Source organism: Pongo pygmaeus, chromosome 17, assembly GCF_028885625.2.
Source record: "Pongo pygmaeus isolate AG05252 chromosome 17, NHGRI_mPonPyg2-v2.0_pri, whole genome shotgun sequence".
In the NCBI taxonomy this organism is placed as follows: Eukaryota; Metazoa; Chordata; class Mammalia; order Primates; family Hominidae; genus Pongo; species Pongo pygmaeus.
Genome location: NC_072390.2, coordinates 61532880 through 61559448, shown reverse-complemented (window position 1 = coordinate 61559448; position 26569 = coordinate 61532880). Strand labels below are relative to the sequence as shown.

The window sequence follows — 26569 nt, the reverse complement described above, 5'->3', positions numbered from 1 at the left end:
AGCTAATTTTTTGTATTTTTAGTAGAGATGGGGTTTCACCGTGTTAGCCAGGATGGTCTCGATCTCCTGACCTCGTGATCCACCCACCTTGGCCTCCCAGAGCGCTGGGATTACAGGCATGAGCCACTGCGCCCGTCCCCTATCACTGTTTTTATAAACATTTTCTTATCTTGTCTTCCCAAAAGAGAAAAAAAGTGATTTTCATAAGGTGGAATCTTAAGATGTCAGATTGATGAAACAATTGGATGTAAGAAATTGTCTCGTAGACTTTAGATAGAAAGTTAAAATGGCAGTAGAATACCATATAGTTTGCCAAATGAAAGTGGAAAAAATTTAATCATTTCACGTGATGACCTTTAATTGAATATTTTTAGAGCCACAGCATCTAGGGCAATGGAATTACATTCAGAAGTTGCCTTAATTTTTGAATGATTAGGTTTTATGACATTGAAACTACTTAGAAAAATAAAAGTTTAGTGAAAATCACATATTTAAAATAATGCTATGGAGAAACTTGTTTGCATTTGGGAACTGAGAATTAAAAATGTCAGAAGTCAAAAGAGATACAATCAAATCTATGTATCAGACCACATATTCCTGATGTTCTAAGGTCAGGCTGTGTGTTGTGATTTATGCACAGTTGATTAAATGATTTCTAAGCCATCAACATATTGTTGAGTAGGAATTAGTTAACAACAAGGGAGAGACTGGAAGAGCTATGGTAGGAAAAAACAGACACGAGGTCAAAAATGTCATTCCAGAACCTCTTGGGATTTTGAAACCAGTAGCCGTATGTCAAAAAACCATAATGAGTATGTTTTGTTTTGTTTTTTTGAGATGGAGTCTTGCACTGTCACCAGGGCTGGAGTGCAGTCGCATGATCTTGGCTCGCTGCAACCTCCGCCTCCCAAGTTCAAGCAATTCTCCTTGCCTCAGCCTCCCAAGTAACTGGGATTACAGGCACCCGCCACCATGCCCATCTAATTTTTTTGTATTTTTAGTAGAGATGGGGTTTCACTATGTTGGCCAGGCTCGTCTTGAACTCCTGACCTAGTGATCTGCCCGCTTCAGCCTCCCAGACTGCTGGGATTACTGGCATGACCCACTGCCTGTGGCCCATAATGAGTATATTCTATTTAAGAGGATACATTAGTATATAGTTTTGCAGCTTGGGATTATTTCTATTCAAAAGGGTTGATACAAAATTTTTTTTATCACTTGAAGTGAAAAATTGTGGTATCTTGAAAACATGAGTGTATACAATAATACTAAATAAAGTGCTCTGTAGCTAAGGTTCTACTGTTAACAAAATGGATAATCCCCTAATCTAAAAACAAACTAGCAAAGATCTCCATTTTCTTTCCTTAAATAACAATCCTGATGTGCTCTCACAGGCAGTCTTGATTTCCTCTTCAATTTTTTAAGTTTTTTTTTTTTTTTGAGACAGATTTGCTCTTGTTGCCCAGGCTAGAGTGCAATGGCGCAGTCTCAGCTCACCGCAACCTCTGCCTCCCGGGTTCAAGCGATTCTCCTGCCTCAGCCTCCCGAGTAGCTGGGATTACAGCCATGTGCCACCAAGCCCGGCTAATTTTTTGTATTTTTAGTAGAGACAGGGTTTCTTCATGTTGGTCAGGCTGGTCTCAAACTCCTGACCTCAAGTGATCCACCTGCCTCGGCCTCCCAAAGTGCTGGGATTACAGGCGTGAGCCATGGCGCCTGGCAAGATAATTTTTAAAAAACATGAGGCCGGGTGCGGTGGCTCACGTCTGTAATCCCAACACTTTGGGAGGCCAAGGTGGGTGGATCACGAGGTCAGGAGATGGAGACTATCCTGGCTAACATAGTGAAACCCCGTCTCTACTAAAAACACAAAAAATTAGCCGGCGTGGTGGCGGGTGCCTGTAGTCCCAGCTACTCGGAAGGCTGAGGCAGAATGGCGTGAACCTGGGAGGCGGAGCTTGCAGTGAGCCTAGTCTCAAAAAAAATAAAAAATAAATAAATAAAATATGAGATACTTTGGGAATTTTCCTCTGTATTGTATCTGTTCAAAGGAATATGTATATAAAACAAGTTATAAAGATTCAAGGGAATGAACCCCTGTGAAGCTACTACTTTCTGAAAAAGGAACATTACCATATCTTGAAAGCCCTCTCTTTTCTGAGTTAAATCACTATCCTGGATTTGTGTTTCTCTGCTTATTTCATCATATATGTGTATTTGTAAAAACAGTTTAGTTAGCTTGCTTCTGAAATTTATATAAAGTATTCCTTTTGTTTTTGTTCTTTTTATAAGGTCTTGCTCTTTCATTCAGGCTGGAGTACAGTGGCATCACTACACCCTCTACCTCTCAGGTTCAAGTGATCCTCCCACCTCAGGCCTTCCAAGTTGCTGGGACCCACAGGTGTATACCACCACACCTGACTGATTTTAATTTATTTATTATTTATTGAGAGAGGGTCACTTAATTGCCCAGGTTAGAGTGTACAATCTTGGCTCACTTCAGCCTCAACCTCCTGGGCTGAAGCAATCCTCCTACCTAAGGCTTCCTGAGTAGCTGGGACTACAGGCGTGCACCACCATGCTTGGCTAATTTTTTTGTGTTTTTTTGTAGATATGAGATTTTGCTGTGTTGCCCAGGCTGGTCTCGAACTCCTGGGGTCAAGAGAGCTGCCTGCCTCAGCTTCCCAAAGTACTGGGATTAAAATGCATGAGCCATTCTGCCAGGCCTTGATTTTTTTTATTTGTGGAGAGGAGGTCTCTCTATGTTGTCCAGGCTGCTCTTGAACTCCTGAGCTCAAGCTGTCCTTCTGCCCCGGCCTCCCAAAGTGCTGAGATTACAGGCATGAGCCACTGCGCTTGGCCCTATATAATTATATTCTTACATGTATTCTTCTGTGACTCTTTGTTCACTGTTTATATGCATCATAAATGTTGATATGTCTGGCCTTTTGGTGTTATGTGAAATATCTTCAAAGTTTTATGAACCTTTGATTCCTTAATATTTCTTCATTGTTCTTTTCAGATTACAAAAGTAGTTAATATTTGGAATCAAAAATCATAAGAAAGGGACAGTCCTTCATAATCTCATTCATTGCTCGGCTAGAGTCATATCAAGTTTATTTTTTCTCTGCGTGTATTATGTTAATGCTTTTTCTCTTCTCTCTCTTTTTTTGTTTTTTTTTTTCTTTTGAGACGGAGTCTCCCTCTGTCACCCAGGCTGCAGTGCAGTGGTGTGATCTTGGCTCACTGCAACCTCTGCTTCCTGGGTTCAAGCGATTTTTTTTTCCTGCCGCAGCCTCCCGAATAGCTGGGATTCTAGGCACCCGCCACCACACCTGGCTAATTTTTGTATTTTTAGTAGAGACAGGGTTTCACCATGTTGGCCAGGCTGGTCTCTTAAAACCTTTTCCAACTGCAGAGTGTCTTGTTGAGGGAGTGGGGGCACTATTCTGTTTGTAATATCTGTGAATAGTGTTCCCTAGAATTTTGTAGTGTGACAATCTTTCTTAACGGTATTTCCTGGAAATTTATTACAGCAGATTTATTGTAGTAGTTCTATTGTCTTATAGATGTACGGTAACTTACCCAGTACTTTTTTGATGTACATCTTCAGTGGGCTTTCACTGTTTAAATTATTCATTCAGAAGTATTTTTGTGTATAGCATGTATCAGGCACTATTCTTGCAGTTTTACAGGCATTGCAGCTATGAACAACTTTTGCATATATTTCTGAATACTTGTACACATATATATGAAGGATAAATGCCCGGATGTGAAGTTGTTGGGTCAAAATATGAATATTTAATATTTTGATATTCACCTTTAGAGGGAAATTCGACAGTAGCTTCCACAGCATTGCACCAATTTGTACTCCATTTGTGTGTGTGGAGGTACTGTTTTCCCTATATCCTCATCAGCATTGTATTGTTGGTCTTTTAACTTTTGCTAATCTGAAAGGTGAAAAATTAATAAGAATCAGTCTCTTTTTATCCTTAAATTCCTGAACATTAGGACACACTCATTAAGCTTCTGGATATGATTAAACAGTATTCAAATGATATGCACATTAATGTTAAAGCCATTAAAATAGAATATTCTAATTTACTGTATATATTATTTTTATTAACTCAGTTAACAAGTATATAATAAGGACTTTAATTTGGATATGGCTATGTAGTCTTCCCCCTCCACCACCGAGACAAAGTCTTGTTCTGTCATCCAGGCTGGAATGCAGTGGCGGGATCTTGGCTCACTGCAACCTCCGTCTCCTGGGTTCAAGCGATTCTCCTGCCTCAGCCTCCCGAGTAGCTCGGATTACAGGCATGTGCCACCACGCCCAGCTAATTTTTGTATTCTTAGTAAAGACAGGGTTTCACCATGTCGGCCAGGCTGGTCTCGAACTCTTGACCTCATGATCTGCCTGCCTTGGCCTCCCAAAGTGCTGGGATTACAGGCGTGAGCCACCATGCCTGGTGGCTGTGTAGTCTTAATTGTGGAGAAGCCAGAAGTATGAGATGGGCTTTAAGGTGTTTGTTACACAGTTAGGGAGGTAATGTTCCCATTTAAAATAAGTAGCAAGTAGATATGTGTTTGCATGATGAAGCACTATAAGTTGTACATCTAAAGGTCAGTTACTGCATTGGCCTAATGAATGGAGAATTCAGTCAAGGCTTCTTGTAGTGAGACTTGAGGGAGCTTTGAAGGATGAATGCGCCTACTTTGGATTGGCAGAGTTTGTAGGAGAAGAAATGCCAAGAAAGGGGAGAACTGTGAGTGGTCACAGAAATAGAAAATAAAATGGTTTATTTTAGAAATAAATAGAATAAAATACAATTGCAGCTATATAGCAATATTCAGTTTTTTACAAATACAGTTTTCACTGAACACTGCTTTAAATTATAATCCCATTACATATACACCAAAGTTTTTCTAATTTAATCAGATTTATTTAATCAGAATAAAATAGAAAATAGAATGGTACACACCCACAGGTAGAGTAAGCCCTTTGAACTGAGTAAGCCCTGGAGGGGGCTTGAAGAAATGTAGGTTTGCTAGGAAAGAGCCTGGTGTCGTTCAGAGATAGGACGTTGGTGAGCATTTTTGAGCAGAGGAAGGGGGTTGAAAGTGATAAGGTGGACTAACTCCACACTGGTGGGAGACTGGCAGGAGTTGGGGCTGCTGTTTCATTTGAAGAAGGTTATAATAGGCTTTCGGTAGGGTGGTGGTAGTGAAAATGGAGAGGAAGCATCACTGGTGATTATTAATAAAGTGATAATTTCTGTATAGATAAATCACCTACAAATAACTCAGGTTTGCTATGTTCTATTTAAATCTGATTAAATTAGAAAAACTTTGCTGTATGTAATGGGATTATAATTTAAAGCAGTGTTCAGTGAAAACTGTATTTGTAAACAATTGGGTATTGCTATATAGATGCAATTGTAAAGTGTTTCTTGAAAGCATTGTGTGTGCCTGTTAGTTCCAACATGTTAAGAAACAGGTTATCAAAAATGAGCTAGTTTGCTAATATAGAAGAGAGCCTATATTGACTTTATGTATTTCTTCTGTTACAGCTGTATGAGAATGTTCTTTTTGTGTGTGTATTTTTATTTCTACATGTTTGAGGGTCAGCCCGTATTTATTTTTAAAGAAATTTAAATTTTTTGTCCCAATTTTTAAAAATTATTTTTTACTTTTTTAGTAGACGGAGGTCTCACTGTGTTGCCCAGGCTAGAGTGCAGTGGTTATTCACAGGCATGATCATTGTGCACTGCATCCTTGAACTCTTGGCCTCAAGTGAACCTCCTGCCTCAGCCTCCTGAGTAGCTGGGACTATAGGTATGTGTCACTGTACCCTGCCCTGCCCAGTTTTTTTTTTTTTTTTTTTTTTTTTTTGAGATGGGGTCTCTCTGTCTCTCACCCAGGCAGGGTATAGTTGTGAGATCACAGCTCACTGCAGCCTAATATTCTGTGCTTAAGTGATCCTCCTAAGTAGCTGGGACCACAGGTGTGCACCACCATGCCCAGCTAATTTTTACATTTTTTTTTGTAGAGACCAGGTCTTGCCATGTTCCCTAGGCTGGTCTCGAACTTCTGGGCTCAAGGGATCCTCCCATCTTGGCCTTCCAAAGTGCTGGGATTATAGGCATGAACCACTGTGCCCATCCCCAATTTTTTTTTTTTTACAGTGGTAAAATACGTACTGTCTTGACCATTTTAAAATCCAGTGGCATGAAGTGTATTAATATTGTTTGCAACCATCGCTGCCATCTATCGCCAGAGAACCTTTTCATCTTGCAAAACTGAAACTCTATACGCATTTAACAGTAATTCACTATTCCCTCTTCCCCCAGCTCCTGGCAACCACCATCTTGCTTTCTAAGATTCTGATTACTCTAGATTTCTCATATAAGTAGAATTATACTTATATGTCTTATTATTTGACTTACATGTCCTATTATTTGTCTTCTTGTGACTGGCTTATTTCACTAAACGTAATGTCCTCAAGGTTTGTCCATGTTATAACATGTCAGATTTTTTTTCCTTTTTAAGGCATAGTAATATTCTATTGTATGTATACACCATGTTTTATTCATTTATTCTCCAATGGAGACTTGGATTGCTTCCACATTTTAGCTATTGTGGATGATACTGCTATGACTGTGAGTATACAAACATCTCTTCAAGATGCTGTTTTTTAATTCTTATGAGTGTACACCCAGAAGTGGAATTGCGGGATCATATGGTAATTCTATTTTTAATTATTTGAGGAACCACTAAACTGTTTTCCACAGCAGCTACACCATTTTACATTCCCCACCAGCAGTTCACAGGGGTTCCAGTTTCTCCCTGTCCTCATCAGCACTTATTATTATTACTATTTTTTTTTGATAGTGACCATCCTAATGGGTGTGAGGTGGCGTTGCATTATAGTTTTGATTTGCATTTCTTTAATGATTAGTGATGTTGAGCATGTTTTCATGTGCATATTTGCCATGTGTATGTACTTGGAGAAATGTCTATCCAAGTCCTTTGTCCATTTTTGAATTGAGTTGTTTTTAGCTGTTGAGTTTTAGAAGTCCTGCTCCTACCCTGCCCCCTTTTATTTTAGTGCAGCATTGCAGTGGGAGAAGACATTCTTTAGTTGGTGATGATACAGTAGCTGGTAGGTGATGAGAACAAGATAGCTCAGGATCTTAGAAAATGCAGAGTAATTAAACTGATTCATTCATTGTTACTTTATGAATTATTTTACTGTTAGATTGGCTAGACTGAGCCATTTTAATCCACAAAGCTACCTATAAAACCTCTTGGTTTATCTTTTCCCTATGTTAGCCATAGTATGAGCTATGTTAACCTGGGCAGTAACTGCTAGGAAGCATTCTTGTTTTTGTTTTTGTTTTTTATAGACGGAGTCTTGCTCTGGTTGCCCAGGCTGGAGTGCAGTGGTGTGATCTCCGCTCACTACAAAGTCTGCCTCCCAGGTTCTAGTGATTCTGCTAGAGTCTCCTGAGTAGCTGGGCAGTCTCCTGAGTAGCTGGGCTTACAGGCATGGGCCACCATATCTGGCTAATTTTGTATTTTTAGTAGAGACGGGGTTTTGCCATGTTGGCCAGGCTGGTCTCGAACTCCTGACCTCAGGTGATCCGCCCGCCTTGGCCTCCTAAAGTGCTGGGATTACAGGAGTGACCCACCGCACCTAGCCTAGGAAGCATTTTTACTGAAATATAAACCAGTTTATTAAAAGGTGTCAATATAGTGCTTGCAGGGGGTGATGGTGGGGGATGACTTGGCAGGTTTTATATTAAGTATATTTAACATTTAGGCACATTAAAATATTAATTTTTGACCTAAATGTCTTATCAAGATAAAGTCAGTGTTATGAAATAGGTGACAAAATATATCTGTTGAACTGCTTGTTTTTTCCTGAAATTTTGCTATCTTTTAAAAAAGCATAGACTTTTGATGAGGACTTCCAGAAGTGAAAATATATTACATGTATAGTATCTTACTGTTTTCAGAATGCTTTCACATGTTCTTGCATTTAGTCCACAAAACCATCTTAAAAAGGCAGGTGAGAAAAGTGTTACTCCCATTTGAAATGAGGAGTAGAGAGACTTGTAAATTTCCTAAATAACTTGGATAGTAACCAGTAGGGCTAAGGCTAGGATATAGGACTGTTATATTCTGGTCTAGTTAAGTTTAAAAATTTATAAAGAGGAAAAAAGGATCCATAGATTTAGAGCTGTCATAACTATTATACCAGTAGCCTACTCATTTAGTAATTATAAATGAATCTGAATGTAATACTTGGAATTGATAAGATTATGCCAAAATTCATGAAATTGTGGCATTATTTCATTTACTGTTGCTGTATAATATAGTCTTCCAAAACATAGTGGTGTAAAGCAGGTATTTTATTATGCTTGTTAGAAACAAGAGCTCGGAGTCACAAAGAAAATGAGTACTCAAACGAAGGATTTCTCAGCAAGGCAAATTTACTTCTGCAAAAGGGTGCTGCTTGCACTTTTGGCCACTGCGAAAGCACACCAAACAAAGGAGGGAAGGGGTTTTTATCCCTAACATGGTTGTTCCCTGGTTCTGTGTCCTGTCCTCATTGGCTGGAGTCAGACTGCACAATCTACACTGACCCAACTGGCTACTGTTTAAAATTGAATATGGCTAATTAGGTAGGAAGGGAGAGGCTGTCTGTTACAGTAGAAGACATGTTTGGGCATGTCAGGGCGCAGCAACAGCAGGAAGGGTAGTTTTGATGGGAAGAGCTGTTTCGGCGGGAGGGGCAGTTTACAGAATGGGTGGTCAGGAGTGAAGAGGATGCTTTCCAAATAAGGAAGAGATGTGAGTTACAGATTGGGACTGGTGGGAGAAGTTGCTTACAGAGCAGGTAGCTTAGAAGAAGAGACAAGGAAGTTGATCTCAAGAACAAAGAACAAGAAAGTTACAAATTAAACCTTTGAAGAGGAACTTACCATATCTGACAGTTCCCTTTTGATTTTTATAATTCTTCCTCTTCAAACGTTTTTAACATTTCTTGACTCTGTTATTCTGCCTGGTTTTCTAAAAGTAGGAGCTTATCTGAATAAGGTGGTGGGGGGATTGAAAAAGGTTTTAGTAAGAGCTGTTTCAATAAGCCTTTGTGCTAGGCTTCCAGCACAGGGTATGATATAACATCCTACAAGAATAAGCACACCTGTTACAAAGGCAAGAGAAGTGAGGATTGAGGACATAAGTCCTTTCCATTTGCCGAACCATTTTTCCATTAAATTAGTGAAGGGGGCTGGGTGCTGTGGCTCACGCCTGTAATCCCAGTACTTTGGGAGGCCGAGGCAGGCGGATCATGAGGTCAGGAGATCGAGACCATCCTGGCTAACACGGTGAAACCCCGTCTCTACTAAAAATACCAAAAAAAAAATTAGCTGGGCTTGGTGGCAGTCACCTGTAGTCCCAGCTACTCGGGAGGCTGAGGCGGGAGAATGGCATGAACCCGGGAGGCAGAGCTTGCAGTGCGTTGAGATAGCGCCACTGCACTCCAGCCTGGGTGACACAGCAAGACTCCATCTCAAAAAAAAAAAAAAAAAAAAATTAGTGAAGGGATCATTTATTCCTGAAATTTTAGCTAGTTCATTGAATAAAGCAGTAAGACCTTGTAATGCTTTTGTTGTTATGGTTCCATCGGGAGCAGTATTATTAGGTATAAAAGTACAACACTGAGTTCCAATGATGACACAAACTCCACCTTTCTCTGCTAGTATCATGTCTAATGCTATTCTATTTTCCGAAGCCATTTGGCTGGTAGGTCCTAATTGTTTAGCTATCCCTTTAATAGCATCTCTAATATAGTTAACAAATCGTTGCTGGTTGTAACAGATGTAATTTATCCAATCTACATTTTTATTTACAGTTAACCACCAGAATAGTATGGACTCAAACCCTGCGCTATATCTGATTTTGCACCTTAAATTCATCTGGCACTCCTCTCGGGACTCCAGTGGCATCTATATAAACATCAGGGTCAAAGGACCCATGAGGGCTATCTCTTGTTATATGGTACTTTGTCTTTATCCTTTTTGGTTGATGAAATTCTAGGGTGAAAGGGATGGCCAATTGGATCAGAGCACAAGTGCCGCTCTAGTTACTTGGCAGAGTGTCCAGTAATGGTCCGCCACAATACCACCATACATCCACTTGGGGATGGATCAGGGCAGACTGATAGGTCAGCTCTCGGAATGGCTTAAACTCACTGCATCCCTTTAGGTCTCCAAGAAATGCTAAGTTGTCCCCTTGTCATGAGAGACATGAGGTAAAATTGACATGGCCCTCAGGGGCTGACCCATAGGGTGCCAAACTTCAGGGAATAGCCGAGAGAGAGCTCGGCATAATTCATTACCCTAGGCTGTGGGGCCTTGGAAGACAGCTACCATACAGTTCATGCCTGGTCGGCTGGAGGACCATCTGAGTGGAAAGGGGACAATCTGGGCCTCTGGCCTGCGGTGCGCATAAGCATAACAATCTCTTTTGTTTAGAGTGCGGATGGAATATTTAATCCATTTCAGCCAGGCATTTGCATCTTTGTATCCCATTTCTAGAACTATAGTCTGCCTTAATTCTTTCACCTCCACAGCCATTACCTTAGTTGGGTGGTTCTGGAGATGGGAGGAGAATGCTGGGCGTGATATGTTTGGGGAAAGTGTTGGATCCCATACATTCCCCGGACTCTGGGTCTGGATTTCTTTATTGTTTTTAACCAGTGGTCTAGCCAACCTCAGAGAGAAGATTCCTATGGGGTCCCATCCTATAACATCTGCTCCTAACCCATACCATTCGAATATGGAGGGTTCTTGGGCCATTGTTTGGGGATTATCTATAATTAGCAATAAGGAGATAAGGGGTTACATTGCAGTGACTTACAATTTGGTGGGGTGGGACCACGAATAAGTTGGAGTTTCTGTTTCAGTCCTTGCAACTTGTTTGAAGAAGGGGGCCTGGCTGTCCATCCTCCATATTGGGTGGTCCACCAAACATCTGTCCAGTCACCGCAGGGACTTTTTAAGGCTCCATACTTATACTTTGTTGACTCACTACAGTATGGACATAGATACTTATCTGCATTTGATAGCTGCCTTTGAGTTCGTTCATCTCCATATGAGATGACTGAACAAGCATCAGACTGAAGGGTTAAGGGATGGTTAGTTTGAGTCACATAGAGGACAAGGTGACCTTCTGTTGGAAAGAAAAGGGAAAATAATATTAAGCCCTTTTTAGAGTTAATTTGGTGGGCGGGGGGGTGGGCCCTGGGGTGATGGCTCATTTTTCTCTGGCTGTGGAAGCAACTCCTTTCACTCGTGTGTGGTGTGTCCATCCCCTTTTGGCCGTGCAGATAGTGGTTTCTGTAGTTAGAAGCCCTAGATAGGGTCCTTCCCAAGCTGGTTCGCGTTTTCCTTCTTTCCAGCTTTTGATGAGAATGTGATCCCTAGGCTGATGCTGACATGCTGGGAACTCCAAGGGTGGTGTCTCTCCTAAAAGGCCTTTAGTTCTGAGGGAAGAGAAAGTGGAAGACAGACCAATTGTATAACTCCTGAGAAATTGATCTTTAGTTTCAAACGTAGGAATGTCAGCAGTGGAGTGTAAATAAGGCAACCCGTATAGCATTTCATAAGGAGATAAGCCAGTATCTTTCCGAGGGGCAGTTCGGACCCTCAGTAAGGCAATAGGAAGGCATTTGGTCCATGGTAGTCGAGTCTCTAAAGTTAATTTGGTTAGGTGGCTTTTTAGGGTTTAGCTCATTGTTTCTACTCTTCCTGATGAAGGTGAGTGCCAGGGGGTATGGTATTCCCATCTTATTTCTAATAGCTGGGCTAGCTTTTTAATGACATGTGCAGTGAAATGGGTTCTATTATCTGAATCAATATTTTCTAGTAATCCAAACCTAGGTATAATACTTTTGATTAATGCCTTAACTATATTACTGGTGGCTGCACTTGAAAAGGGAATAACTTCTACCCAGTGAGTAAGGTGATCCAGTATTACTTGTAGATACTTTAGGCGACCTATTGGGGGCATTTCAGTGTAATCTATTCAGATGCTTTGGAATGGCCCTAATCCAGGGTTTCTTCCTCCAGTGGGTGGTTTTCTTAGGGCTTACTTATTAGTTTTTTTGCATATTAAACAATTATCTGTAACTTGTTTTGCTAGAGTATAAATTCCTATACATCCGTAGACTCCAAGAACTGCATCACACAGAGCTTGAGGTCCCTAATGGGTTTCTTGATGCAACTGAGATAAAACCTCGCTCATGAGACATTTGGATAGCATTTCTCTTTGATCTGGTAACACCCATTTCCCTTCTGAGTTTTCCTTGGCTCCTATTTTTATTAACTTCTCCTTTTCAGTAGGGGAGAAGATGGGAATGGCGGTAGGGGGAGAAAGGCAAGGAGGGAGGTGAAAAACGGGCGTTTCAGAGGAAACGGCAGCTTGTTTGGCTATTTGGTCTGAAGGTTATTCCCTCAGCTTTCAAAAGAAGGATTTTTCTGGTGTCCTGGAACATGAACAATAGCTATTTCTTCTAGCAACTGAAGGTTATCTAATACCTAGGTGATTAATTCTTTGTGGACAAGGTCTTGGCCTTTGCTATTAATGAGACCTTGTTCAGTCCAAATTTTTCCAAAGGTATGGGCTACCCCAAAGACATATTTAGAATCAGTATAAATATTCCCTTCTTGGTTTTGTAAATGTTTTTAAGCCTGATTTAACGCAAACAATTAACATGTTTGGGCCAGCCAATTATTGGGCAGTCTTCCTGACTCTACTTCTGCAAGAGCTTCTCCATCAACCACCAAATACCCATTACTCCTTTTTCCCCCAGTTACCCTAGAGGGGCCATCTATGAATAGATGTCCTGTTTTGAAAAGGGTCTCTCTTAAATCGGCCTTGACCTTTGTGTGATAATCAATTAAATCTAAACATTTATGCTTAGGGCCTTTCAGATTTGGGTTCCCTGTCAGGAAACCTGCTGGGTTAAGTGAATTATCAGTGATTAATGTTAAGTTACCTCTTTCTAGTAAGATACTTTAAAATCCTTGAGTCGGTGAGCCATCTTCCTGCCTTTTAAGATTGTCCTAACCTGATGGGGTGTGGTCACCACCAAGTTTCCCCCAAAGGTTAGCTTCCTGCTTTCGTTAGTTAACAAGGCGGTAGCCGTGATAAATTGAATACATTTGGGCCACCTACAGGTTACTGGGTCAAAAACTTTTGATACAAAGGCCACAGGTTGTCAGTGGCCCCCATGTTCTTGAGTAAGCACCTCTAAAGCTACTCCCTTGTTTGCGTTAATGAAAAGGTGAAATGGTTTTTCTAGGTAAGGAAGGGCTAAGACAGGGGCAGTGATGAGTAGGTGTTTTAGCTCCTCAACCTGGTGGATTTCATCAGAAGTCCGTGGGAGAAAGTCAGGCTTTTCCTGGGTGAGCTTCAGGTATAAGGGTTTCATCTTTAGGGCATATTAATCAATCCATAGTCAGCAATACCCAACTAATCCCAAAAATTTTTTGAGCTCTTGCTTGGTTTTAGGCAAAGGTAAGGACACGATTCCTTCGACCCGTTCGGGCCTTATCCTTGGCTTGCCTTTACTTATTAAGTGTCCTAAATATTTAACCTTGGGTTTCACAGATAGGAGCTTTCCTTTTGAAACTCGTAACCCCTTCTCTTGTAAATGGTTAAGAAGGTGTGTGGAGAAGACAGCCACCTGTTCTATAGCTTCACCAGATATAAGCAGGTCATCCACGTATTGGAGCAAGCATATGTGTTTTGGGGGTACAAATTTGTTCTGGAATCTGTTCTAGGATTTGACCAAAGAGGTTAGGTGAATCTCTAAACTCTTGGGGCAAGACTATCTATTGATATTGTTGCTTTCGCTCAGAATGAGGATCTTCCCATTCAAAAGCAAATATGTCCCTGCTGTCCTCAGCCAAGGGGCATGCCTAGAAGGTGTCTTTTAAGTCTATCACTGTAAACCATTGATGGTCATATGGTATTTTGCTAAGGATAGTGTAAAGGTTGGGAACAACAGGGTTAGGTAGTCTGGACTATTTAGTTAATAGCTCTGGGGCCTTGCACTAGTCAGCATGACCCGTCTAATTTCTTTACAGGCTATATTGGAATGTTATAAGGGGACATACAGGGTTCAAGGCGCTTATCTTGAATGAGACCTTCGACTACAGGTTTTGGGCCTATGCTGCCCTCTAGGGGAATGGGATATTGCTTTCTTCTTACTATTTCCCCTGGGGATTTTAACTTGATATGTATTGGAGCAACTTGAAGTCTTCCTCGATTTCCTTCTCTCGCCCATACATCAGGATGAATATATTTTTCATTTGCAGTGGTAAGTAGATTTAATGAGGTGAGAAATCCGTTTGGACTGACATGTAGGCCTATACCTAGTTTTAGTATTAAATCTCTTCCTAATAGGTTAGTTCCTGCCTCAGGGATTAACAGAAATTGAAAGTTGGCTGATCAGTTTTTATATTTGACCTCTGTGTCTTCTAAGATTCTTGCTTTAAACCTTTCTCCTTTTACCCCCAAGACAAAAAGTTCTTCTGAGGAGCAAGGGACATTAGGTAAAGGGAAACAAACAGGAGCGAGCTGCTCCTGAATCTGTTAAAAGGGTTATAACTTCATGTTTGGGTCCCACCTCTAAGTTTATCAAGGGCTCTTGGTAGGATTCAAGATAAAAAGAATAGAGCCCCTGACTCCCTTAAATGGAATGACTTCTTTCTCCTTCTCCCATTCAGGACATTCTCTCTTAAAATGACTACCCCTCCACGTTTGAAGCATGTATTTTGTCCTCCCTCCCTTCCTGTTCTGAGGTTACCTGGTCTTGTCTCTCTATGTCCTTTATATGGTTTAGCATGTGAGGACTTAAATCCTTTGTAAGCTTTGGCCCCCTGTAGGCCTTGTTTAGGGGTGTGGAGTCCCTAGGTAATGGAGAGTAGTGTCGGTGGGCCTTGTCTTTTGGAACCCCTGTTGGAAGGTGGGTAACATAATTTTTCCTTTTTGTTTCTGCTTTTCTTCATCTCTTCTCACATATACTTTTTGAGCTTCTCTTAAAAGCTCTTCAATAGTCCAGTCTTTCCAATTCTCTATCTTTTGTAATTTCTTAGCAATATCTGGCCAACTGTTCGTAACAAAATGTAACTTGAGTATTCCCTGCCCAAGAGGATCTTCTAAGTCTAGGCCTGCATATTGTCTCATTTGCTCTTTCAGCCTCTCTAGGAATTCCATAGGTCTTTCATCCTTTCTTTGTTGTATATCGAACACTCAGGAACTATTTTGGGTCCGAGGTACTGATTCCCAAATTCCTTTTATTACCATTTCCCTGAGATCTTTCATATTCTCTTGGTGAGCTGCATTGTTATTGTCCCATCGAGGGTCTTGGGCTGGAAATTTTTGGTCAGCTGCAGGAATGTTTTGGCCAGGAGGATGCTCACGTTCCCAGACTACCATAGCAACCCTATGGATCATGCTTCTTTCTTCCCCTGAAAAGAGGATGCCCAGGATTGTCATTAACTCTGCCCAAGTATACAGCTGTGGCCCTAAGAATTGATCAATTTGATGTGCTACCCCACATGGGTCATCTAATAATGACTTGAGTTCCTTTTTTTTTTTTTTTTTTTTTTTTTGAGCTGGAGTCTTGCTCTGTTACCCAGGCTGGAGTGCAGTGGCGCGATCTCGGCTCACGGCAAGCTCCGCCTCCTGGGTTCGTGCCATTCTTCTGCCTCAGCCTCCCAAATAGCTGGGACTACAGGCGCGCGCCACCACGTCTGGCTAATTTTTTTGTATTTTTAGTAGAGATGGGGTTTCACCGTGTTAGCCAGGATGGTCTCAATCTCCTGATGTTGTGATCCGCCCACCTCGGCCTCCCAGAGTGCTGGGATTACAGGCTTGAGCCACTGCGCCCGGCCTTGATTCCTTTTTTAAATTTCGAACTTCGGAGCTAGTGAAGGGAGCATTTACGAAGCCAATTCCTCCTCCTCCAAGGGGCACTTCCCTTAAGGGGAAAAGAGTTGGGGCTGATTCCTTAGAGGTGGAGGGGAAAAGGAGTTCTGAATATCCTTTTTACACTGTTCTGTCTCACGCTAGAGCCTTCCTGGAGGAGGCATAGACTCAGACGTGTGGTTAGGGAGGGCATGGGGCATTGGGGCAGGCATTGACTCAGGGTTATATGGAGGAGGAATTGAGTGAAGGGGGTCCTGTGCACTCGCTTGGGGTGGGGGATTTGGCGGAGGTAGGTGGTCTGGTGGGTCTCATACATTGGTGGATTGTTTTGGGGTAGAGATCTTACTTTCCTCAGAGGAACTGATTTCTGGCTTACTTCCTATAGCTTTTAGGGGGTAGAGAAGGACAGGTCCCTGCTGCCAACACAGGGCATAATCTATTTCCTGCTGGGAGATGGGACTCTTGTCATTGACATACTCTGTTAGAAGTTAACAAGTCCAGTCCTCATTTGACTGAAACTTTGGCCAGAAAACTGAGGGTTTGAGGATGAGCTCTATGGTCCAAATGAAACAACAATATTTTATCATTTGTTGTTTTTTCTTATGTTTAGTCCTTTCACTGTCCCTCCAGTATGTTAACATGAGACCTAAGGGACTACCAGAGGGAATGTTGTTATCATCACTAGCTTTATATCTTTCATTTCCTGTCTTACTTGGGGTGTTTCCCATCCTGGAGGTTTGATGTGAGGCTCAATGCCTCATATTAGAGATTTCTTGCCTTCTCTTCTCTGAAGGTTTGCTGAGGCTCAGTCCCTCCTCATATTAGAGATTTCTTGCCTTCCCTTCTCTAGAGGCTTGCTGAGGCTCAATCCCTTGTATTAGAGATTTCTTGCTTTCTCCTCTCTGGAGGTTTGCTGAGGCTCAATCCCTCCTCTTATTAGAGATTTCTTGCCTTCCCTTCTCTAGAGATTTTCTGAGGCTCAATCCCTCCTCGTATTAGAGATTTATTGCCTTCCCATCTCTAGAGGCTTAACCCCCCTCTACTGGAGGTCTTTTTCACTCTCCTTTTGCTTTGTCCTTCTCTGGCTGCTTCCCTTGCGGGAATTTAAGTCTTTCTTAGCATCGGTGTGTCGGTATAAGCCCCACAACAGGAATCTGCCATAAGCCATATAAGGTGACCACGGAACTGCAGATCCGGACTCCACGCTTGCTTTGTGCTTAATTGTACATCTCATTCACACACATTCAGCCTCCAAGTTGTCCCAGCCACCAAGGAAATACATTGTCGCCCCCGTGACTTTTCTTACCTTGGTTTGTGCACAGAGTTACCTGGTCGCCATGGTGTGTGAGGATCCTTTTCACCCGCATTGCTGAGAGTCCAGGTTTATTCGTCATGCTGGGGGAGATCTTGATCCCTCATCCCTGAGGCCACCACAATGAGGCAGGGGGACGTGTCTCCTCATGAGAGATGATCAGGGACCTCTTCCTGGATGAGAAAGGCAATCGCAGACGAGCCCCCAAGTTGTTAGAAACAAGAGCTTGGAGTCGCAAGGAAAACAAGCACCCAAACGCCAAATGAAGGATTTCTCAGCAAAGCAAATTTACTTCTGCAGAAGGGTGCTGGTCACATTTCTGGCCGCTGCGAGAGCGCACCAAACAAAGGAGGGAAGGGGTTTTTATCCCTAACACAGTTAATCCCTGGTTCTGTGTCCTTTCCCCATTGGCTGGAGTCAGACCTCACAATCTACACTGACCTGATTGGCTACCATTTAAAATTGAATATGGCTAATTAGGCGGGAAGGGAGAGGCTGTCTGTTACAGTACAAGGCGTGTTTGGGCATGTCAGGGTGCGTCAAAGGCGGGAAGGATAGTTTCTGCAGGGAGAGCTGTTTTCAGCAGGAGGGGGAGCTTACAGAATAGGTAGCCAGGAGTAAAAAGGACTCTTTCCAAATCAGGAAGAGATGTGAGTTACAGATTGGGACCGGCAGAAGAAGTTGTTTACAGAGCAGATAGCTTAGGAGAAGGGACAAGGAAGTTGAGCTCGAGAGCAAAGAACAAGGAAGTCAGAAATTAAACTTTTGAAGAGGAACTTACTGTGTCTGACATGCTCATGGATTCCTTAGGTCAGGAATTTGGAAGGGCAGTGTGTGGGTGGCTTGTTTCTTATCCCAAGATCTCTGGGGTCTTAGCTGAGAAGACATATCCTTGAGGTGCACTTGGCTAGAAGCTCAGATCACTTGGAGGCATCTTCCCTGATGTGTTTGGCAGCTATGCCACCTGATGACTTGGACTTAGCTTGGCTGTTGGCTGGAATACCCATATGTGGCTTCTTCATGTGTAATTTGGGCTTCTTTATAGCATTAGAGCTAGGTTCCAAGAATGAGTGTCCCCACAGAGCAAGGAAGATGTGTGTGGTATTTTTATGGTTCAGCCTTGGAGCTGTAGAGCATCACTTAAACTGTACACTGTTGGTTGATGCTATTACAAAAGACCATTCAGATTCAAAGGGAGGGTGATAAAGTCCCCACTACTCAATTGGAAGAATGTCAAGTTTACATAAAAAGGAGAACATGATGGGAGATAATGTGGTTATATTTGGAAAATAGAATCTACATTATGAAGGGTTGTTGAAAAAGGAAAGGTTTGAATAAAGCCGTATTTAATTCATGCGCTTGAGCCATGATCATTTTTCATTTCATTTGCTCTTAACTTTAAGGCATTCATGGAATCTCTGCAGAATTGGTTTTCTGATTCCCAAATTGTAGACAATGGGGAGAAAATAAACTGCAAAACCTGCATACTTTACTTTGCATCCTGCATTCTTTCTCATGGTTTATGTTAAAATGACCATTTAGCTAACAAATTTACTTTATGGAAAGTTTGGTATGCTTTTGGCTGCTGTTCTGTCATAAAATTGACTTATCTAAGAACTGTCAATGTTAATACAAATTAGATTTTTATTAGCATATGCGCAATTTTTTTTTGCTGTAAGTTCCTGGAGTCTGGTTATAGTATATAGCAGTGACACAGATCCATTTTTCTATAGATACAGGGTGGTTATTTGAGATTTTAATCTGGATTGAAAATTTGACAGCAAATATAGGTAAAGTCAAAGATATGTCAGAAAAATAAAAGGCACACCAAGAATATGTCTATTATGACACAGACTACTAACATTAAGCTGCCAGTTCTATAAATTGTACATATATATTGCATATGTGCAACATGTAAGTACAATTTGATATAAAAGTACATGTTGAACATACATGTACAACATGACTGTGGAACCATTCTCGTTTCAAATGTTAAGGTTCATGGTTTTTGGAAACTTTTCAGGGTAGGTTGACTCCAGTCATTCAGACAGAGCCTCAAATACTGGCATTTATCCTGGTGAATTCACAGAGGGTCTTGCGCCCAACTTTACAGGTGTAGATACCTGCTGCTTTTGGCACGCTAAGAGTGGATTGGTCTTTAGGGAGATTTAGTTAATCAGGTTTATCAGAAAAAAGCAGGAAACACAACTGTTGGGGAGATAATTTCCTTTACCTACCCCCTCCATTCTTTTTGCTGTTCTCATATTTCCTCCCTGTGTTAGAAATCCTGCCTTTCAATGCCATCACTTTAGCTGTCAACAGTTTTTTGAAGGAAATTACAAGAAGAAAATACAGCATACTGTTTTACATTTACACTTATTTACTGTATGATTTTCATTCCCAGAGATCCAGTTTTGAATTTATATGTTTTTAAATAATCCTGATGATTTTGTTTTACATTTCTTGTAATGCATGTCTGCTGTCAGCAAATTCTTATATCTTCTGTTTATCTGAAAAGTTATTCTTCCACTCTGCTTTTGAAGGGTATTGAATTTTCAGTTGAGTTTGTTCTTTCACCACTTTAAAGATACCTTCTGGCCTATATTGCTTCGGATGAGAAGTTGGCCTTGATTTGTATTGTTCCCTTGTTTCTTTTTTCTCTCGTTGCTTTCAAGATTAATCAAACATAATCAATAGTTTGACTATGATGTGACTAGGTAGTTTTCTTTGTATTATTTTACATGGAGTTTGATTTGTAAATCCTTTTTTCCCCTCCATCAAAGGTAGAATTATTGATTCATTATTTCTGCAAGTAGTTTTCTTTTTTAATACCTCATTTTGCACTCTCTTCTTTTAGTTCTCCATTTGTACTTACTTTAGACCTTTTGAGGTTTCTGGCTCAAGAGACTGGATGCTCATGTCATTAATTAATTAAGATTAAAATGCAGCATGTTTACTTGTTATCTCAAAATACACGTTACATTTGGCAGTTAAGAGGTCATTGGGGACCTTAGCCACAGATAGTGAAAAGTGGAGTCCGAACAAGAAAAAAAGGGTTGAGGAATGAATAGGAACTGGAGAAATGGAGAGGCTTACTTATGTTTCTGTGTTTGATGCTCCATAATTATGTTTATAATCCAAAGTTTTATTTTACTTTTTGGCCTTCATCATAAACGGTATCTCCCTCTTCCCTCCTTTTTAAAGCGTTCTGAAAAAATATGAACCATTTTGTGACATGATTTCTAGGAGAATAATTGCTATAATAAACTGTGATTATAGAAAAGAATATTTTAGCTAGGGAATTAATATTTTTCTGACTTGATGTGAGTTGTGGTTGAACCTCTAACATTGGATATCCAACTGGCATCTTTTTATCTTCATGTAGCAGGAAAACTGGACAGTGTTATGTACAAGGACCATTTGCCTTTTTTTTTTGAAGACTATCGCTGTAGTGCAATGGTGCGATCTCAGCGCACTGCAACCTCCACCTCCCAGGTTCAAGTGATTCTCCTGACTCAGACTTTGGAGTAGCTGGGATTACCGATTACCGGCACATGCCACCATGCCTGGCTAATTTTTGTGTTTTTACTAGAGATGGGGTTTCACCATGTTGGCCAGGCTGGTCTTGAACACTTGACCTCAAGTGATCCGCCTGCCTCGGCCTCTCAGAGTGCTGGGATTACAGGTGTGAGCCACTGTGCCCGGCCTCATTTTGCCTTTACTTGGGTGATGTTGCAATTGTTAGGAAGCAAAAGACTTGAGGCCTCTATATATGTTAACTTTTTTGTTTGTTTTAATGGACACTAGAACATTATTGAATAATTCATTATTAACCTATTGCAGGTTTTTGTGAAGTCATAAATACATTTCAGGTAATAATATACATCAGGATGACTTCATTAAGCAATATTTTTTAACTGGGCAGACTTTCATATGCAAATTAGGTGTCTTCAAAACTTAAAAGTTTTGACATTCAAAATTTTCTTATATGAGTGTTTTGTGTAATTAAATACAGAGCACCAAAAGCAAAATACAACAAAGGAAAATAAACAAAAAGCATTTAATTCTTGAATAGAGTTCTCCTGGGGAGCATTTTGACTTCCTTTCATTAGATAATATTATAGTTAAGAATGAAATGTAATATTGAAGGGTTTTGTTATATTTTTACTGTGCATTAGTTTTTTTGTTTTTTGTTTTTTTTTTTTTGAGATGGAGTTTCACTCTTGTTGCCCAGGCTGGAGTGCAATGGTGCAATCTTCACTGCAACCTCCGCCTTCTGGGTTCAAGCAATTCTCCTGCCTCCGCCTCCCATGTAGCTGGGATTACAGGCATGCACCACCATGCCCAGCTAATTTTATATTTTTAGTATAGACGGGGTTTCTCCATGTTGGTCAGGCTGGCTGGTCTTGAACTTGCAACCTCAGGTGATCCACCCACCTTGGCTTCCCAAAGTGCTGGGATTACAGGCATGAGCCACTGCGCCCAGCCTGCATTAGTATTTTAGAATAAAGAATGGTTACATACTTAACGTTAAAGAAACCCCTTTGTAGTGACTTTACTCATGATTCCAAGATGAATGCAGTTTAGTACTTCCTGATTTTGGAGTATTTTAACCATAAAGTTTCAGAATTTGGCAGGTACTTTATAAAAAATATCTGGTTATTGCAGGTGGTTGTAGTGTTGGATTTGTTATTGAAATATTATCTTTCTTTTTTTTTTCTTCCCAGTTCAAAGCAGTATTCAGCGATTTCAAGAGAAGTTTTTTATTTTTGCTTTGACACCTCAACAAGTTAGAGAGATATGCATATCCAGGTAAGCGGAATATTTGGAATATATTTCTCATGAATATTGGTTTATTCACCTGTAGGTCTGCCATAACAAAATTTCACACTCGACAGCGTAAACAACAGACTCTTGTTTCTCAAAATGCTGGAGGCTTCTGTCCAAGATCAAGGTTTTGGCAGGTTTGATTTCTCCTGAAGCCTTTCTCCTTGGCTTGCATATCTCAGATGGCCTTTTCTCTGTACTGGTGCATCCCTGGTGTCTTTCTTTTCTTGTAAAGACACTGTCATATTGGATTAGGGATCTACCCTGTGGCTTTATTTAAACTTAATTTCCTCCTTAAAGGCCTTGTCTCCAAATACAGTCACATTGGGGGTTAGGACTTCAACATATGAATTTTGGGGATACACAATTCACCATAACAGTTGGCCTGTTTCTCTTATGAAAGGGTGGTATACTTTGACTAAAGTCAGCCAAATATTTAGTAAATACTGTGTATTAGAATAAAATTTTTAACCTTTGAATAAAACCTCAGTGTCTTTTAGATTACTTTTTGTTATATTTGGCAATTATTTTTTAAATGGAAAATTTATTCCCAGGCTGGGCATGGTGGCTCATGCCTGTAATCCTAGCACTTTGGGAGGTGGCAGTATCACTTGAGCCCAGGAGTTCAGACCAGCCTGGGTAACATGGTGAAACCCTGTCTCTACAAGAAATACAGAAATTAGTGTCACCTACTCAGGAGGCTGAGGTGGGAGAATCACTTAAGCCTGGGAGGTCGAGGCTGCAGTGAGCTGTTGTGATCGTGCTGCAGCACTCCAGACTGGGCAACAAAGTGAGACCCCGTCTGAAAAAATATATATATTAGGTAAAGCAATATAAAAAGAATTTATAATATCCCAAAGACAGGGTGACCATAAGCTTTATCATTCCAAACTGGGGCATTTTTGAGAGTGAAGTAAACATTACTAATAATTATTCTGGGATAAGAACATAAACTGAGGCAGTTATGGGTAAAGTGAGCTGTATAGTCATCCTGACCAAAAAATTACTAGACATATGAAAACAATTATGAAAAGTATCGGTAGACCCATTTGTAAAGAGCAGATGAACTAAGAGATATAAGAAGAAAGAAAAGGAAATCTGTAGCATTTATTTTCCAATTAAAAATATTTTTAAAAAGGCTGGGCGCAGTGGCTCATGCTTGTAATCCCAGAACTTTGGGAGGCTCTGGTGGTTGGATTACTTGAGTTCAGGAGTTTGAGACCAGCCTGGCCAACATGGCGAAACCCATCTCTACTAAAAATACAACAAATTAGCCGGGCGTGTTGGCAGGCGCCTGTAATCCCTGCTACTCGGAAAGCTGAGGCAAGAGAATCACCTTAACCCAGGAGGCAGAGGTTGCAGTGAGCCGAGATCACGCCACTGCACTCCAGCCTGGGCAACAAGAGTGAAACTCTATCTCAAAAGAATATATATATATGTGTATAAATATGTGTGTATATATATGTGTGTATATATGTGTATATATGTATATATATACGTATGTATATGTGTATATATACATACGTATATATATGTGTCTGTGTATATATATACGTATGTATATATGTATACACACACACACACCTTCAGTGTTAACAAAACATTATATGACTCTTCAAAGTTGCATTCTTAAAAGATTCGCCATAATAAAACTAAGGCTTCTGGAGGTTAATGATTTTGGGGGGGCTGTAATGTTAAAAGCAGAGCAAGGAATTGAGTAAATTAGAGGTGTTTACTTCCTTTTCAACTATTCATTAGAACACTCTTTGAGATGATAGTAAGAGTTTTTCAAAAATAAGATTGTTGCAGTTAAGTAAGTTTGGGAAATTCTGTACTTAATTACGTAATTTTTTTTTTTTTTGAGACAGAGTCTCACTCTGTCATCCAGGCTTGAGTGAGTGCAGTAGCGTGATTTTGGCTCACTGCAACCTCCACCTCCCGGTTTCAGGCGATTCTCCTGCCTCAGCCTCTTGAGTAGCTGTGACGACAGGCAGGTGCCACCATACCTGGCTAATTTTTGTGTTTTTAGTAGAGATGGGGTTTTGCCATGTTGGCCAGGGTGGTCTTGAACTCCTGGCCTCAAGTGATCCACCTGTCTCGGCCTCCCAAAATGCTGGGATTATAGGTGTGAGCCACCGTGCCTGGCATAAAAACTTTATATTTTGTAGTAATTTTTATTTAGATAAAAATTATAGAAATAGTACAATGATCAAAACCATGAAATCAACATTGGTACAGTACTATTAACTATGGACTTTTTTCAGATTTCACCAGTTTTTTGGCCAATAAACGTCTTCTGTTCCTAGATACAATCCCAAATCACATTTAATTGTTGAGCCATCCTACTCTGCTTCAATCTGTTACAGTTTCTTAGTTTTTTTGTTTGTTTGTTTTTTGTCTTTCACAGCGTGACACTTTGAAGAGTACTGGTCAGGTGTTTTGTAGACTCTTTCTCATTTGGTGGTATGGCTGATGTTTTGCCATGATTAGATGGAGGTTGTGCATTTTGGGCAAGAATACCTCAAGTTATGTGCCCTTCTCAGGGTACCATATCAGGCAACATAATATTGATATCTTATTTTTGGTGATGTTAACCTTGATCACTTGGCTGATATTAGCTGCCAGATATCCACACTGTAAAGTTACTGTTTGTTCCTTTGTTAATGATAAATATTTTGCAAAGATAACTTTGCAACTAGGCACCTAGTATTCTGTTTTTGCTCAAACTTTTGCAGGTTAATTTAGTGTTCACTCGTGAATCTTGGCTTTAGCGGTTACTTTAGCAGAAACATTCTTGTGTTCTGTTGTCCTTAATCTTTTTTACATTGGAGTTATTTTATTTTTACAAGGAGGAGCTGTCTCCTTTTCTTTTCTTTCTTTCATTCATTGTTTTATTTATTTTTTGAGACAAAGTCTTGCTCCGTCGCTCAGGCTGGAGTGCAGTGGCACAATCTCGGCTCACTGTAACCTCTGCCTCCCAGGTTCAAGCGATTCTTCACCATGCCTGGATAATTTTTGTATTTTTAGTAGAGAAGGGGTTTCACCATGTTGGTCAGGCTGGTCTTGAACTCTTGACCTCAGGTGATCCGCCCGCCTCGGCCTCCCAAAGTGTTGGGATTACAGGTGTGAGCCACCACACCCGGCCTTTTATTTTATTTTATTTTATTTTTGAGAGAAGGTCTTGCTCTGTTGCCCAGGCTGGAGTGCAGTGGTGGTGATCATGGCTTGTTGCAGCCTTGACCTCCTGGGGTCAAATGATCCTTCCATCTCAGCCCCACAAGAAGCTAGGACTACAGGTGTACAACACCACACCTGGCAAATTTTTATGTTTTTTGTAGAGATGGGGTCTCACAGTATTGCCTCAGCTAGTCTCAGACACCTGTGCTCAAGAGATCTTCCCTCCTTTGTCTCCCAAACTATTGGGTTTACAGGTATGGCTTTACAGATGTGAGCCACCATTCCCAGCCCGTTTATTCGTTTATAACAGTGTGGACTCATGAGTGCTCTATGAGTCATATTCCAATGTTACAGTAATTGATATTGCTCAAATTGTTCTATCTTTGGCTATTAGAAGTTCTTTCAGATTGGCTCCTATACCCTTTTGATATACCTCTCTCCTTGAAACCCACTTTAAGCACTCTTTAATTTCTTGCACCAAAAATGCTGAAGGCTTATTTTGTATTTTCTCTGCTGCAACTGTGGAATTGATCAGTTCTCCAAGGAGCCCTGGTTTCTCTCATTAGACTTTATTTTATAACACTACTTTCCAAAAAAAAGTGATTTATTTGATCTAGCATATTGTACATTCTGGATTCGGATGATTGCTTCTTGCGTCATTTAACTACTTCTCTCCCCATGTTTCTCAAACTTTGCTGCATATTAGCATCAGCTGGGGAGATTTAGGAAATTCACATACTCAGGTTTTATCCCACATCAGTGAAATTAAAATCTCAGGATTGAACCCAAACATCAGTGGTTTTTAAAGTTTCCCAGGTTTCCAGTATGCAGCCAACTTGAGAACCACAGCTGTGTTTCTAGCTCCCTCCCCTTCGCCTGTAGTGGTAGTAAGATCTAGACTAGACGCTTGAATACATTCTTGTCCAGGTTTTTTTGTTCTTTCTGTTACATCTTGCGAAGATTGAACGCTGGATTCAGTTCTCTTTTTGGCTTTAGCGCTGCTCCTTCCATTTGGTACTAGTATATTTTTAACCATGCTCTCAGTTCCTCACACTGGCTTCTTGTACCCATTTTAAGGAATCAATCTGGGATTCTCTTCTTGCTACTCTATGATAATATTCATTAATGTGCTTTGTTATTTTTATATTGGTGGCTGCAAAATAACCAACACCTCCCTCCAGACACCTTTTTCACTGCCTCTCCTTTGACCTACAAGGGCATCAAGCACAACACATCTAAAATTGA

General features: G+C 40.7%; 1 protein-coding gene across 11 annotated transcripts in view; it reads left to right on the top strand.

The window, feature by feature from the left end:
• The window catches only part of PIAS2 (protein inhibitor of activated STAT 2), a 109158-nt gene that overhangs the window by 31984 nt on the left and 50605 nt on the right, over positions 1-26569 (top strand). For all 11 annotated transcript variants that reach the window (XM_054460905.2, XM_054460912.2, XM_054460906.2 and 8 more), the window contains one exon: positions 22048-22132. In XM_054460905.2, coding sequence (XP_054316880.1) covers positions 22048-22132 — 85 coding nt within the window. The remainder of the gene's footprint in view (positions 1-22047; positions 22133-26569) is intronic.